The sequence below is a fragment of the Calidris pugnax genome, unplaced genomic scaffold (assembly GCF_001431845.1).
Source record: "Calidris pugnax isolate Ruff unplaced genomic scaffold, ASM143184v1 scaffold46, whole genome shotgun sequence".
Lineage (NCBI taxonomy): Eukaryota > Metazoa > Chordata > Aves > Charadriiformes > Scolopacidae > Calidris > Calidris pugnax.
The window spans coordinates 720,454-735,559 of NW_015090769.1; the positions used below are offsets into that span (position 1 = coordinate 720,454).

The 15,106-nt window shown below is 47.6% G+C and overlaps 1 protein-coding gene across 1 annotated transcript; it reads right to left on the minus strand.

The window, feature by feature from the left end:
* Positions 1–221: 221 nt before the first annotated feature.
* KLHL26 (kelch like family member 26) lies at positions 222–5,868 on the minus strand. Its single transcript, XM_014937930.1, is given in 3 exon segments — positions 222–2,060; positions 5,545–5,783; positions 5,785–5,868. Coding segments are annotated over 3 exon segments (1,905 nt in total). The 3' UTR covers positions 222–478.
* Between the last annotated feature and the right edge of the window lie 9,238 nt (positions 5,869–15,106).

A 15,106-nucleotide genomic window follows, 5' to 3' on the forward strand; every position in this document is an offset into this window, starting at 1 on the left:
ACAAAGCGACATACAATGGGTTTTGTTTGTTTGTTTTGTTTTGTTTTTTTTTTGAAGCTGTTCATAAAAATCACACCTGAACTCTTTTGAACATACCACAGTACTGAGTTACTCCTGAGCTGTCAATGTTTGCAATGTGTAACATCGGTAAAAATAGGAAAAGTTGGCAAAATGCACCCACCCCACCCTCCCCATCCAAAAAAAAAAAAAAAAGAGAAAAAAAGAGAAAAGCTTTTTCCAGCTGTAACATCTGTTAAGTCTAACTAGCTGACAAGTGCTCCTGCTGAAAGGCGCTTGCCAGAACTCTACATGGGGAGGAGGAGGGACTTCGCGGAGGAGGGGACGCAAGCTCTTTTTTCTCCTTCCCTCACCCCCAAAATGCACAATACCATTTGCAAACCACGAAGAAACAACACGGCATCCTGGTAACATGCAACACGAGGCCATTCATTCCACGGGCCGCCGCGGTGGTGGGTAGTTATCTCTGGGTCATTACCTGGGGGAGTATAACGGGAGCGCACGCAATCCCGGCAAAGGACTCCGGGAAGTGAAGGTCCCTTTCCCATTCATCGGTTTCGGTGTTATACACCTGCACGATGCTGGTGACATTGTTCAGGTGCCAATTGTACCCTCCTACGATATAAATCTTTTTTTCTAGCAAACAACAGCCGGCTTCCGACTGACCCGCGCGCATGGGGCTCACCGTTGTCCACTGGTCCGTTTCGGGCACGTAATATTCCACGGCCAAAACGTCAAAACAACGGTCAACGTGGTCCATGCGACCCCCCAGGGCGTAAATTTTATTATTTGCACTGACCATGGCGTGCAGAACCCTGGGCTCGTTCATTGGGGTTTTAAACTCCCACTGATCCACGGCGGGGTCGTAACAGTGCAGGGCTTTTTTGTCTTCCACCGAAATGCCGTACCCACCCGAGATGTACAATTTGTCTCCTACCGTGGCTCCGGCGTGTCCCCACGTCCTGCGTTTCAAGGAGCACACGTATGTCCACTCGTTATTTTTGGGGCAATACTTCTCGACGGAGGCCAAACTCCCCGAGCGGTTCCTCCCGCCGGTGGCGTACACCATGCCGTGGAGAACGTTGAGTTGGAACTGGATCCTGCTCTCCTGCATGGCCTGGATGCGCAGCCACTGGTTCAGGTGGGGATCGTAGCGGTAGCAGATGTCCACGGCTCCCTCCCCGCTGCGGTACTGCAGGTGTTGTCCTCCAACGATGTAGACAAAGTTGTCCAGCACGGCCACGCAGGAGTGGCTGCTGCCCACCTCCATCTCCGTCAGCTCCTTGAACTGGCGCCCGCTGGCATCGGGCAGGTAGTAGACCTTGCAGCTCACCGTGCGGTCGTTGTCGGTGTAGGGGGTGCCACCAAAGGTGATGAGGGACAGGACATCCGAGCGGATGGTGGTCCGAGGGGACTGCATCTCGTGCTGACGGAAGGGCAGGATCTGGTAGTTGAAGGCTTCCAGCAAATATTGGCGGCACAAGACGTCTTCCACCATGATGTCCAAGGTCTGGACGCTGTCCACCAGCTCCGAGGACTTCATGAGGGGGAAGCGGATGTGGCAGAGCACCTGGCTGGCGTTGGCACGGCGCGTCGGGTCATACTGCAGCCAGCGGACGGCGGCACGGAAGAGATCTATTTCACTGCAGCTTTTCAGCTTATTGCTCTGCAAGAAGAAAACGAGGCGCTCCAGAGGCAGGTGGAGGAAATCCTCTTCCTCAGAGATCTGGAGGAAATGCCTAAAAGTGAATGCATCCACCGATTCCTTCAAGGATGCGAGGCTAAAGGTGGTGGCCATCTGCCCGATATTGAGACACGTTTCCACGCTCATGGCAGACTTCAGGAATTCTTCGCAGAGCTCCACGACAGGCACCATCTGGAGGAAGACAGCAGCTCCCAGCACATCCTGAATGCAGTCAAGATCAAGAGTCACTTCGGCGCTGTAGGCAAAGTCTATGATGTGTTTCAGTCCTTTTGCAGACACACCTTTCAGTTCGATCACATCTTGGCTGGCTTCTCTCATCCCGCCCGTGAACATGGCCCTGGAGGTCAAAAACACAAACAAACAAAAAAATCCCTCCCTTTAAATACATGCAAAATGATGTATCGCTTCAGAATTTTATTTTTTTTTTTCAAACATATTGAGTCTCTAAGAGAGGATGGGGAAGGGGGAGAATAAATGCTGAATCTCTAGAAGCCAGGAAAAATGAGAGGATGCAATGACATCAAGAGTGCACTAAGAAGTGACATTCAGTTATGAAGACCTGGACCACGGGACAAAGCTTCAAGAAGCAGGTAGAGCTGCCAGAGCAGGGAGCACAGGACCCTGGACATCAACAAATCCGTGATATTCAACAACCAAAGGATGCAACGGGATGTACACCAGCGGAGACTGGAAACCACACCCTGAAGAGTTGAACTATGCAGGGTTTGGAGCACAAAGAAAGAACACACTTTGGAAGACACCCATGTTTGGGAGGTCTGTGATCCCCTGAGCTTGTCTGCAGCACTGCATTTAGGCAAAGATCTCAGGCAGCCCTTTATATCGTAGGCTACCTACGAAACGGCTTCAATAATGCAGATGCAACACAGAGAATCACAGAATTGTCTGGGTTGGAAGGGACCTTTAAGATCATTGAGTCCAACCATCAACCCAACTCTGATAAAAGCCATCACTAAACCATGTCACTAAGCACTATGTCAACCCAGCTTTTAAATCCCTCCAGGGTGGTGGATGGTGCCTCAACCACTTCCCTGGGCAGCCCATTCCAAGGCTTAATAACCCTTTCAGTGTCAAATTTTTTCCAAATATCCCATCTGAACCTCCCCTGGGGCAACTTGAGGCCGTTTCCTCTTGTCCCATCGCCTGTTTGGTGGGAGACGAGACCGACCCCTACCTCTCTACAACCTCCTTTCAGGTTGTAGAGTCTCCCCTCAGCCTCCTTGAACAGCTTTGGTCACCACAACAGAACCTCCCCTCCAAGGTTCGTTCCCAACGCCTTAAGAAAATAAAGAGTTGCAGCCACTTCAGAAAAAAAAACGTCTGTCATGTTGCAGTACGACGGCAGGGGGCTAACAGGCAATTAAAGAAAAAAAAAAAAAAGGAAAAAAAAAATAAAAAAAGATTTTGTTACAGCACAGCTGCAAGCACATCAGTTGACCAGGCCACGCAGAGATTAGGCCCTAGATCACCTCCTTGGGAGGCTTCTAAATTCCACAGGAAGCACATACCACGCCAAGGACTGCGCAGAGACATCTCGTAAAGCGCTCTTCTAGAGCGGCGCTGCTTTTCCCAGCTCCGGGGCCTGTGGGCGTGATGGGGACATAACTGCACATTTGTTTTTTGGGTTTGTTTTTTTTTTTTTTTTATACGTTTACATTAAATTTCAGCAGGTTTTGTTACATATGGGTAGCTCGGGGGCAAAGGTTTGTGCTCTGTAGCCTTCGACAAGCAGTAGCAGAGCGGTTCTGGGGAAGCCAAAGCCAAAACAGGTTGCTGGAGGAAGGGGGACGTGGAGTTTCATCGTTCACTGCCACACACATCACAGCAAGGCCACAGACTGTCCTACAAAAGAGCTTTTAAACTGCTGGCAGCTGCCTGCACATCTGGGGCTGGTTTTTCCACCATTAATAACCTGCTCTTTCCCACCAGAAAGGTAAATTCCCTGTGAGGGATGTCATTAGAGCCACCCTAAGAAGCTGCAGTGACTCTAAGGTGCAAGTCAGTCCCCAAAAATGCTGAACGGACCCTGCTCCTCTGCATCAACACAGGAATAAAGGAACATCTTGGGAATGCTGTCAAAAGATGGGAGTTCCAAGTTTCCCGTCCAAACCAGGCTAAAAAACCTGCTGCCGTCCAGCATAAACCCAAGAAATCCTAAATGACCTAAATAAGGAAATATCTGCATATGAAATCAGCTTTCTGGTAACCGAGTGACCAGGAATACTGCTGGCAATTAACGTGTCTGTGTAGCAGATGAGAGGGCTCTGCTGAAATCCCCTCCACGTCCCATGTCACTGAAGAGCCCTGGAGGACACGCAGCCCTACGTGTGCTCCTGAGGTAGGAGGAATGTGCAGAAGGGAAGAAAAAAAGCATTATTGTTGCCCTGATGAAGACAAATCATCAAATAGAACGCGATTCCTTTGAAAAGTGTTATGGTTCTAAACCGCTGATTATATAAATGCCTCAATTTCACTCTTTTCCCTCCCCCCCCCTTCTGCATAAAAACAGAGTATTTTCAAAAGCTAGATTATTCTGCCATTGTTCCCCAGGACAACCTTCCTTAGCACCACAGAAGTTATAACAAGAAACCTACTCAGCAATTATATTTCGACAGTGAAAACACACTAGCAGTGGCACTGCATACAGCATTTATGAATACAAATAGTGCTATTAGCATTTGGTGGGAGATCAGCTCCATCATTAATTGCATGCCTGTTAGGGAGAGTGATAAGCTTGGAAGGTTTATGTTACCGAAGGGAGAGGGAAGGGAACAGCCTAGAAAATCTGTGCCAACACGAGACAGACATCGACGGAGCAGCTGAAGAAATGGGTGAAGGGATCCAGGAGACACACCAGGGGACAATGAAGTCCCTGGCTCTCGGTTACCTGCGCAGCAAAGGAAGCCACATGGGTCAGGAAGGAACCTACACGTCAAGGGACTACAAACTCCTCCGGACAGCCCTTCTCCACCCTTCACTTGCCACGTCCTGCAGCCTGGAACAACGCTCAGGTCGAGTTCTCTGTTGTTTTGAACCTCCCCCTACACCCATGGACTCCAACGTGTCCCTCGCTCGACTTCCCGGTGCTGCCAGAAAAGGTCCCTGACTCAAAAGCCCTTCCAAGTCAGAGAACCATTACAAAGGAGTTTGACAGAGGCAAGACGAATACATACTTTCGCTTAAGCCTGAGTTTTCTGCTCTGTAATTAGCTCACTCTGCATTAATTTGGCTGGGAAAGCTCATCTCCATGCTTCAGTTTTCTACCCACACAAGATGGGTCAATTCTCCCCTATCTCCCCGGGGCGGAGTCTGGGGAATTGGCACACAAAATGCTTGGTACTCTTCAGCCTGTGCTGGAGACAGATTCCTGGTATTTAAAGATAACAGGAGTGGATTTTATTTACAATGGGCACCATCAATGGGATGACTCACTGCAGAGCCCTCGCTGCCTCTTTGCAATCAGCTCCAGTAGCTCCAGGGCAAAAGCCTGTTTCCTTCAGAGCTCAGAGGTGGGTTCAAGACCTGGGCTTGAACTTGCCTCTTGGCCCAACAGCAGCTGTAGTGGAACAAACCTCATCCGCTCGCAGAGGGACTGCCTTCCCAGCCTCTCCACGCCTGCAGGTAACCCCACAAGCATCTGTGGGGCAAACCATCCCTCCTGAGGGCTGTGCCTGGGTGTGATTTTGGGGTGTGGTGGGAAGGATGGGGTGGGAGAGAAGACTGGGAAACAGAAAAACCAATGGGAAAGGTAAAAAAAAATAAAAAAATAAAAAAATATGCCTGCTTCCCTATCGGATTCTCACCTGAAATAGTCACTGCAGGCAGCCAAGACAACTTTATGAACCTGAAACACTTCATTATTTATAGTGAGGATGACATCAAGCAGCTGAGCCTGAGCTCGGAGCGAGGCCAGTCCCTGCAGTAGAGTGGTGCTGTGGCCAGGAGCAGAGAACGTGCATTTCAGGGTGCTGTTCTTGTCAGCCATGCTAAAAACAGAACAAGAGAGACAGGCTGGTTTTAAATTAAAACAATATGTGGTATTACCTACAAAGCATGCTGGGGAAGATACTGTAACATGAAGCAGTTTGAACGCAAATTCCCAGCTCGACAGCCACACAGAACATCATGACATCAGTACCTCGCTCGTATTCCCTTCTCCCAACACGAAAGAGACTTCCAAATTTTTAAATTAGACTTTCACCCCACCGGCAGCCCGTCACGCTGCAGCGCACGGGGGCTTCAGAGACCATCCAAACACCAGCCAACGGGGCCAACCTCTCCAACCAACGTTGGTGTCCCCACACTACAGCTACCCCAGAGTCCACCCTGACCTTGACTTCAACCACGAGACTGAGTCACACTTGCTTATTCTTCTCACCACCTATCCCAAGTGCAGCTGTGAGATCCTCCGGAGCGGCCAAGGACGGCCCTGCTCGCCCCGTTTGATCCTTTCCTTATGCCCGACCCTCAGGAGAAGAGCAAAAGCAAAAAAAAAAATATTACATAGCCCCGGCCGCTCTAAATAACGTCAACTGTTGGAACCGCGCTGTAAACAGTCCCCTCCCAGTTTAAATATTTCCTTGGTTTTCCCAGTGCCTCTCGCACGTGTTCCCCAGCGCGGGGAGCGTGGGTCTTGGATTCACTTGGCCTCAGATGCCCTTGTCAGGGAGACGGCGGCATTGGGAGGTGAAGAGCAGTATCTCACCACAAGTGGAAAAAGGCTATTAGCCGCCCGGTGCTCCTCCCAAAATAACTACCATTGTGCTGCAGATTTCCTGAGCCAACGTGCCCTGCCCTCCAAACGGGATCCACTCCGGCCAACGGAAGCGTGAAATCCTAAATTCATTTGCAAATTTAATCCAACCCTCAACTACTTTTCAGGATCGAGACGCGAGGCCTTCTGGGAAGAAAACACTCACCAGGACTCACCAACTCAAGTTGCCCCAGGGGAGGTTCAGATGGGATATTTGGAAAAATTTTGACACTGAAAGGGTTATTAAGCCTTGGAATGGGCTGCCCAGGGCAGTGGTTGAGGCACCATCCCTGGAAGGATTTAAAAGCCGGGTTGACATAGTGCTTAGAGACATGGTTTAGTGATGGTTGTTATCAGAGTTAGGTTGATGGTTGGACTCAATGATCTCAAAAGTCCTTTGTAACCCAGACAATTCTATGACCAGTATTGAGGACAGAGTTTATGTTTTCAGAGGTATCCTACTACTTGGTCTCTGCATTTTAAGAAATATTTTAAGGAAGCATGATACAAAAAATCCCAAGCAGATCCTACCAAGTCTGGAAGGCTGCATTACCTGCTCCCAAGCACTTAGTACTGCATTTAAAGAGTATTATTATTATTTAGGTAGAATATAGCAACAAAGCCAAAAAAATAGTGCAGAAACTAGGTCCCAGTGTGCTGGGGGCTGTATAATCCCATCCTTTGCTAACAACTGTCCCTAAGCCTTCACCACCTAAACAACAACAAAAGCCACACACAATGGACGAAACAAGTCGGCAAGGTCAGAGAAGAGTCAGGGAGATGGGATAACAAAAAAAGGGGATGTAAACAATCCTGGAACAATAAGGAACAATGGACAGGACTTGCTACTTGCCCAACTTATCGCATTGCAATTTCCTGCAAGCTTTTGCAGCAGTGAGGGGAAATCTGTGATGTTCATCAGAGCACGGGGAGGGCAGCCCCCTCCCGCGAGGAGCTCTGGAGCTCTTTGGGATGCTGCAGGATGCAGATAGCAAATCTTTGCAGCCCGTTTTCAAAACTCCTCAGGTTTGGGAACGCACCTCCAAATTCATATGTGTTCCTACCGGGATGAGTGATACCCGTCGGCTGGGTTTCCTGTCCCACAGATCTGACATTCCTACCTTGGAGTCAAAGCGCGCTAAAAAAGTCTCAGTTCAGAGAGCGGAGTCCAGCTACAACATCCTTCCTATAATAAAAAGGATTAGCAAAAAGTCACTTGCTGACAAGACCTTTATCCATTACTCCGTGAGCCAAGAAATGTTTATCCACTCCAGCTCTTCCCATGGCGAAAGGGGAAGGAGATTGGAGGGAGCGAGGCCATGAATATTCATCACGTCAAACTCATTTTACTCTCCTCTCTGGAACAATGGCTTGGATTCGCTGGAGGAAACATCGAGCACAGGCAAGGAAACGATCTCGCCTCACAACACAGCTATAGTTCACCCAGAAAACCCATTTTGCTTCACTCTGGACAGGTAAAACCTAGAGAGAGAGCTCTGGCAGCTCATCTGGGAGATGGGAACTCCCAAGTTTACCGTAACTTCATTAGACTCGATCTCCTGCTGAATTCTTCTGATGGGAGTTTTCTTCAGTGTTTTTAGGTTTTTTGGGTTTTTTTTTTCTTTTTTTAATTTTTTTTAAATACCAATTTTAAATATTCCTTTTCCCAGCCTGAGGGCTTACCCATCTAGGATTGCTAGAGTTTTCTTCAGTGTTTTTTGGGGTTTTTTTTCTTTTTTTTTTTTTAATACCAATTTTAAATATTCCTTTTCCCAGCCTGAGGGCTTACCCATCTAGGATTGCTTTCACTATATCCAAAACCCTCCCAGTGCAGGCGCCTCTTCAAACAATAAACTTTACCTGAGCAAACACTCCTCCTCTTTTCCTTTTTCTCAAGTAGCTTTTACAGGTGCTGGTAAGAACTAGCCTGTAAGTTTAAAGTAGATGGAGAACTAAATCTGGGCAGGTAGATATTTCTGTGCTGGAAATAAATGTGTTTGAACGTGCGATTCATTTCAGGGGGCAATTGTGAACAGCTACCCCTGAAAAACTCCCAGTACTAGTTCTTTTGTCTATTTACAGGTATCAAATAAAAGGATCCAGTGATTACACAATCCTCCAGAGGGGGAAAAAAACACAAAACAAACCCAAACAGTAAGAGAAGCACTGATAACGTCCAGTTTAGAAGAAACACACAAGCTGGAAGCAAAATACAAGCCACACAAAGCATTAGAAATTAAATAAGGGACTTTAGAAAAAAAAACACAACAAAGCAGGGAGAAACCAGCACCAAAAGCTGTTTGCAGGGCAGGGGGTAAAAAGGGATTTGTGATAAAAGCAGGTTTGGCTCAGAGGTGGCTGCCATAGCACGGGCATGGCCTTGTCTTTCGCCGTATCAGGAGGAGAGGAAGAGGAGAGGCAGCGGCTGGATGTCAGGAAGGCACAAAAGGAAGCCTTGAACATCTGAAAATGCCTTTGTGAGGCCGTCCCTATCTCACGGGGGATCTGAATATGCCGTGTACTTGTTGCTTAACAATCTGTTACCGAAGAAACAGCCTCGTGGACAAACTTGGGAAGAGTTGCATCCACTCCCCAGCAGTTCAGAACATGCCTTCCAGATAAAAACCTTTCATCACACAATAGCGAGAAAGTGTTTATTCCTCTCCTTCCCCCTTCCCTTTCTGATGGAGGCAGGGCTGGAGAGCTTCTGGAATTTTCCTCCTTTTTTCCCCCTCTCTGTTTTCAAAAGGATGGCACTGGGGGATGTCTTTCCCTTGCTGCACAGCTTTGCAGAGGTCTCTGTGGCCAGAGCATCCTTCAGCAGGGACCGAGAACCTTAGCCCAGAATGGGGTCAAGCGTGCCCAGCTACACCCACTCAAATTTATCCTTTGAAAAGGTAAAACATAAAAAAGAAAATCACATTCACATCAAGCAGCACTTCCACAGCACATCCCACAGTGACCTGCAAGGGGATCTGACAATGTTTACACCATCGGGGCCTCTAAATTTAATATATTAATATAAAGGTGACTTTAGCGGAACAGAAATCCCACTTTCCATATGGAAATAGCTGGAGCAGTGAAAGGCATCTTTATATTCATGTGACTGAGTCCGCAGCACGAATGGTGGGGGCAGCTGGAATTCAATAGACACGTTGATGCAGAAGAGGGATCTGTTTTGGGCAGCAGCCTCAAAGACTCCCAATAACATCACTGGTTCCCCATTTTCAAAAGGGGACTGCCAGGGAACAAGTAATGGGATTGAGGATTTGTCTCCAAGCTGCTGCTCGGAAGCCAGATTGCTTTCAATCCTCTCCAGTCACCGCAGGACACAGTTCACCATGGTTTATGTGACCATAGTGTGGGGGGAAAAAAAAAAAAAAAAAAAAAAAAAAAAAAAAAAAAAAATCGACCCAAAACCGTGCAAACACTTGTGAAAAAGTTAAAGCAAGGGTTAAGGGAGTGGTTCCAGGCAGACAGCGGGCAGGGAAAGCAAACAAACCCAGAAATTCTCCTTCTGCACCTATTGCAGGAGCTCGGCCACGTGCTCATCCTTGCCCCGAGCGGGCTGACCACATCTTTAGCCCACACCTTTCTGAGCAAGGACTGCCTGAGCTTTTTTGACCAGAAACAGATGCGGCGAGGAGGCATCCAGATGCCCAAGAGGCCTCTAAAGCTGCCGGGCTGAGAGATATTTCAGGGCCATTCTTCAAGAACCAGCTCAGATCAGGCACAAAGAACATCCCGAAGAACAAGGGTCCCCTGTCTCTGCCTCCTCGATTCTCCACAACGTCACGTGTAATCCAAGACGCGTTTCAGGCTAATGAATCATTTTTACCAAATCTGTACTGATGATTAAAAACATCAAAGCTGGAATTAAAGGCTTACCAAGCATGAGTTCATATTTCAGCATGTTTGCAACTACTGCACAAGCACAAATGGAGGGAATTAAACCCGGCCAGATTATAACATTTCAGTGATTGAATTAAATAAGAAAAATCTTTTGCTACACAACTGCCTGTCATCTTCCTCCTCTTCTTTCCTAACATGGTCCTCCTTCCAAGGAGGGATAGTTCAGCACTAACGAGGCTCCCTCTGCATCCCAGATCAGCATCCTTGCTAATATCCACCCACGTTTTCCCACTCTCTGGGCAGGTGGTGCTCGGTAATTTTTCATACCGGAGAAACTCGAGGGGGGGTTGGCAGGAATTTCTAAGCAGGGCAAACTTCCAAGAGCCAGATTCTCCAGCAAACACAAGCTCTAAAGGTAGGAGCCCGCAGGGCATGGCTGGGGTACAGGAGAGGAGGGAGGAAAGGCAGCAGAGAGTGTGTGTGTGTGTGTGTGTGTGTGTGCATCGAGGACGTGGTGCCACGGCTTTTCTGCAGATAAACAAAAGACCTGGGATTGCAAAACAGCCAGCGAGGCACCTTCTGAGCACTCAAGCCTGCAAGAAATTTATGGCAAGAGCAGCAGAACTAACATAAAGCTGAAGAGTAACTTTATTTAGAAGGTAGGGTATGAATATTAAGGACCTCTGAAAGGCAGCATTATAGATATTTTAATAATGCAAATCATTTAATGCCTTTAGTTTCATGCCTAAGTAAAAAACACATTCAGATTCTGATTTTTAAACTACAATTAAGACACTTAAAATCAAAACAAAAGTCAAACTCCCTCAGATAAGTCACTGGTAGCCATGGTTACCATAATATTTCAGATCCTGAGGCTTTATATCACATGCCCAAATGATGAAAATGAGTTTTCAGCACCTCACACACACAAATGTTACATTAGGGCAAAAAGGCTAAACCCTTTACTGCAGATTTGCTGTTTCTCAGACTCTTGTCGGGACTTTCGGACAACGCTCCTGTGGCCTTTGCACACCCCCCCTCTATGAAAAGGCATCGGGGGGGTTTCCTTGAAGTTTGGGTGCAAGATTAGACGCTGCCAGGCAATGAGACTTAAAAATACCTGCCCTGTTAACCTACTTACACTCCCAGCAGCAAGACCGTCACCAGCCCCCCGCCAGACACATCTACCACCGCTTCCCTGTCCAAATTAGCACCAACAATAAGCACTTAATGATCAGCAACTAATTAAATATTAACGCATCGAACGAAGGGGAGGTTTGCCAGAAAAACATAATCATCCTCGAGAAAGATAAGCGAGAAAAATGATTTAATCGATTTCTTTGTTCCCTTTCCCACCTCCTTCCCTTAATTTCTCCTATTTCTCTCCTCTGCCTCCACTCATTTCCCTCTCCTGACACCCTCTCCTGCATCAAAGGCAATAAATACAAGCAGAAAGCCTGAAACTAATATCTCTATTTAGAAACGACTTGCAATTTGGAGTGCTCAAATAAAGAGATTTTAAATCGCTCCGAGTTTCAGGAGGAGTAATACTTTTTGAGGAAAAAAAACAGTCTTCTGTAAAATGCCTGAAGTTGAACGGTGAAGTTTGAAAAGTCTCTCTTTGGTCTTTTACACTTCAAAATGTAAGGAAAGCTAACATTTGGCCAAGGGAGAACGAGTAACATTCACTGTTTTACAACAGAACGAAGCCCAACAAACCAAGCTCTTTTTTATTTGTATTACAGGGACCCAAGAGGCTCGTGCCTCTCACAAAGAGGGAACTGAGGTCTCAAAAGACGGACTGGGTGTTGCTGGGACAGGACTGGGAGCCGCTGGGCTCTCACACTCTCCACAGCTGGACAACGCACATCTAATCCAGCCTTGCATTTAGTGAAAACAGCAATTAAAGACGTATTTTACAGAAGCCAGGAGGTACCTTAATGTTTAAATATTTAAATGCTTTCTGAACCAGGTCTTACTGATCCCCTTATTCGCTTATCAACATCCTACTTCTCCCGAGCTGGAACCTAAAGGTAAGGCAGCAAATTGAAGCAAGAGGCTTTTCAATCATTATTATTATTTTTTTTAATATTATTTTTTTCTCCCCTGAGAAGTCCCAGACACATTTCCAAATCTTTGTTTTCCTTTCTTTTTTTTTTTTTTCTTTCCTGAGCTGGACTCACACAGGGCCCAGCAGACACACACACACACACACACACACACAAATACATTCTGCTCCCAGGCTTCAATCGGTAGGTTGTTCGCAAGCCAAAGGAGGTGGGATTTTGGTTTCTGCTAAAAGCACTAATAAAACTGGATGTCTGTCAAAAAGCTGGCTGGCCTGGTAAAACGGAGCATTGGAGCACGGAACAAGAAAAAAAAAAAAAAAAAAGCAGAGGGTGAAATATCTGAACACATTAAACTCTGTGCCACCTCATGGAGTTTCAACGTGAGGGACTGGGCAGTACGTGCTGTACCCAGGACAAATTGTGGGGGGGAAGAAAAAAAAAAAAAAAAAAAAAAAAAGCAGAGGGTGAAATATCTGAACACATTAAACTCTGTGCCACCTCATGGAGTTTCAACGTGAGGGACTGGGCAGTACGTGCTGTACCCAGGACAAATTGTGGGGGGGAAGAAAAAAAAAAAAAAAAAAAAAAAAAGCAGAGGGTGAAATATCTGAACACATTAAACTCTGTGCCACCTCATGGAGTTTCAACGTGAGGGACTGGGCAGTACGTGCTGTACCCAGGACAAATTGTGGGGGGGAAGAAAAAAAAAAAAAAAAGAAAAAGAACGAACAAGATTCTTAAAAATGTTTCTGTCACAGAGCCAGAGACATCTTTCTGCTGGTGCAGGGACAAATGCAAAAAGCATTTTGGTCCTCTTCATTCAGCGACCGAAGTGGCCATTGCAACTCTCAGGTGAGGGCTCTGGGAGCCCAAATTTGCCCACTGGGAGCACTGGGGTCACGAAGGGGCACAAAACATCAGGCTGAGAAGACCCATTTATCAGGATCTGCCATTTCTTTTCCCTCTGCCCATATCCAGGGCTAGCACAGAGGATCTTGTTCCATATGGGGCTTTTTCCTGGGGCACCCTCAGTCCTGCCCCAAACCCCCTCTGGCAGCAGTGACACACATCACCCACCGCTTTGCTGTTCCACCATCCCAACCTGTGTTTTTCCAGTGACCGAGAACAAGAAGATACTTCTATCCCACCCCCCTCAAATTCTACTGTGATTATATTCTTGTCAGCCCCAAAACCTAAAACCCCCTCTGGCAGCAGTGACACACATCACCCACCGCTTTGCTGTTCCACCATCCCAACCTGTGTTTTTCCAGTGACCGAGAACAAGAAGATACTTCTATCCCACCCCCCTCAAATTCTACTGTGATTATATTCTTGTCAGCCCCAAAACCTAATCCTGCTGAGCCAGGAACAAACTGAGCAAATATAAAAATCACTCTAAGCATATAAATTACTCCGGCAGCCACAGGCAGTATCACAGCAATGAAGAAATCAGCTGCTCTCTCCCCTGCTCCTGAGCTCTGCCGGCTACACGAGGACCCCCAGAAGGATGGTGGATTTTACACCACGTAAAAATTTGCCTGTGTATCCACAGTACACGGCTAAGTACAGCTCTTCATCCACTCGATACTCCTGCTGACAGCGCTGCCTTAAACAGTTCCACATTTCCCCCCCACCATATGCCCTCATGGTCAAACCCTGCCAACCCCTTTGGCTGTGGAAAAAAGGGAAAACTCCAGCAAGGCTGGATCAAAAAAAAAAACCAACAAAAAAACAATAAAATAAAATAAATAAAGCATGCAAAAAGCAGAACCGTCCTTTTACAACACACCAGGGCAGGGGTTTTTTTTAGCAGGCAGAAATCACAGCGGGTGTTTTCTGCGCCCGCCATCCCCTGCACACCTCTCCCGGCAGCACCCGTGGCAGAGCCGCTGTGCAAAGGCCGAGAGGCACCTAGTGGTGTCGGGAAGCACAGCAGAGCCACCAAGGCCACCCCAAAAGTGACACCCAGCCCAACCCCAAGCACTCCTCGCCTGCTGGCCTTCTAGACACCACCCCGCTCTTCCCTTCACCCCCACTCTTCCAGCCAACCCACCCCAGCACCGCGTTTTTGCCCTCGGAAACGGAGCGAAGCTGATCCGTGGCACGGCTACGGCCACCTTCATCCAAAGATCCATCAGGATTTGTCTCAACTTCCCAGCTCATCACAGCCCAGCAATGGCTGGGTGGCTTTCCCACTGGGGACAGCCCATTTCAGCTCTGCCAGCAGCTCCCAGAAGGGCAGAAAGTTCTCCCCACCAAACACATCCCTCTGCCGCCTTCTCCCGCACAACCATACCCGGCTCTTCGCTCCACACCTTGGAAAAAAAAACTTAGAAAAACTTCAAATTTCAGACTACGAGGTACTTGGAGCAGCATTTGTCTCGGCCTGTCTCTGCGGCATCCGATTGCATCCTCTGGGCAGTGTTGCAATAAAAATGACAGGAGTAGTTACACGCCGAGTAGGTTGTAGAGCATGCAGTGACCCGCAGCACACCTCTCCTCTCCCTGTGCCTCCCCCCTCCCCGCTGCTGCCTCGGAGCAGCGAGGCATCTCAGGCACAACAACATAAAACGATGAAAAGAGCAGACAACAGGAGAAAAAACCACCATCCCTTTAATGCAAACTGAAAAAAAAAAATCATGTTTTCCAGCAGATGGGAGCAGCTGCCCCGGCGCTTGGCATCGTAACAGC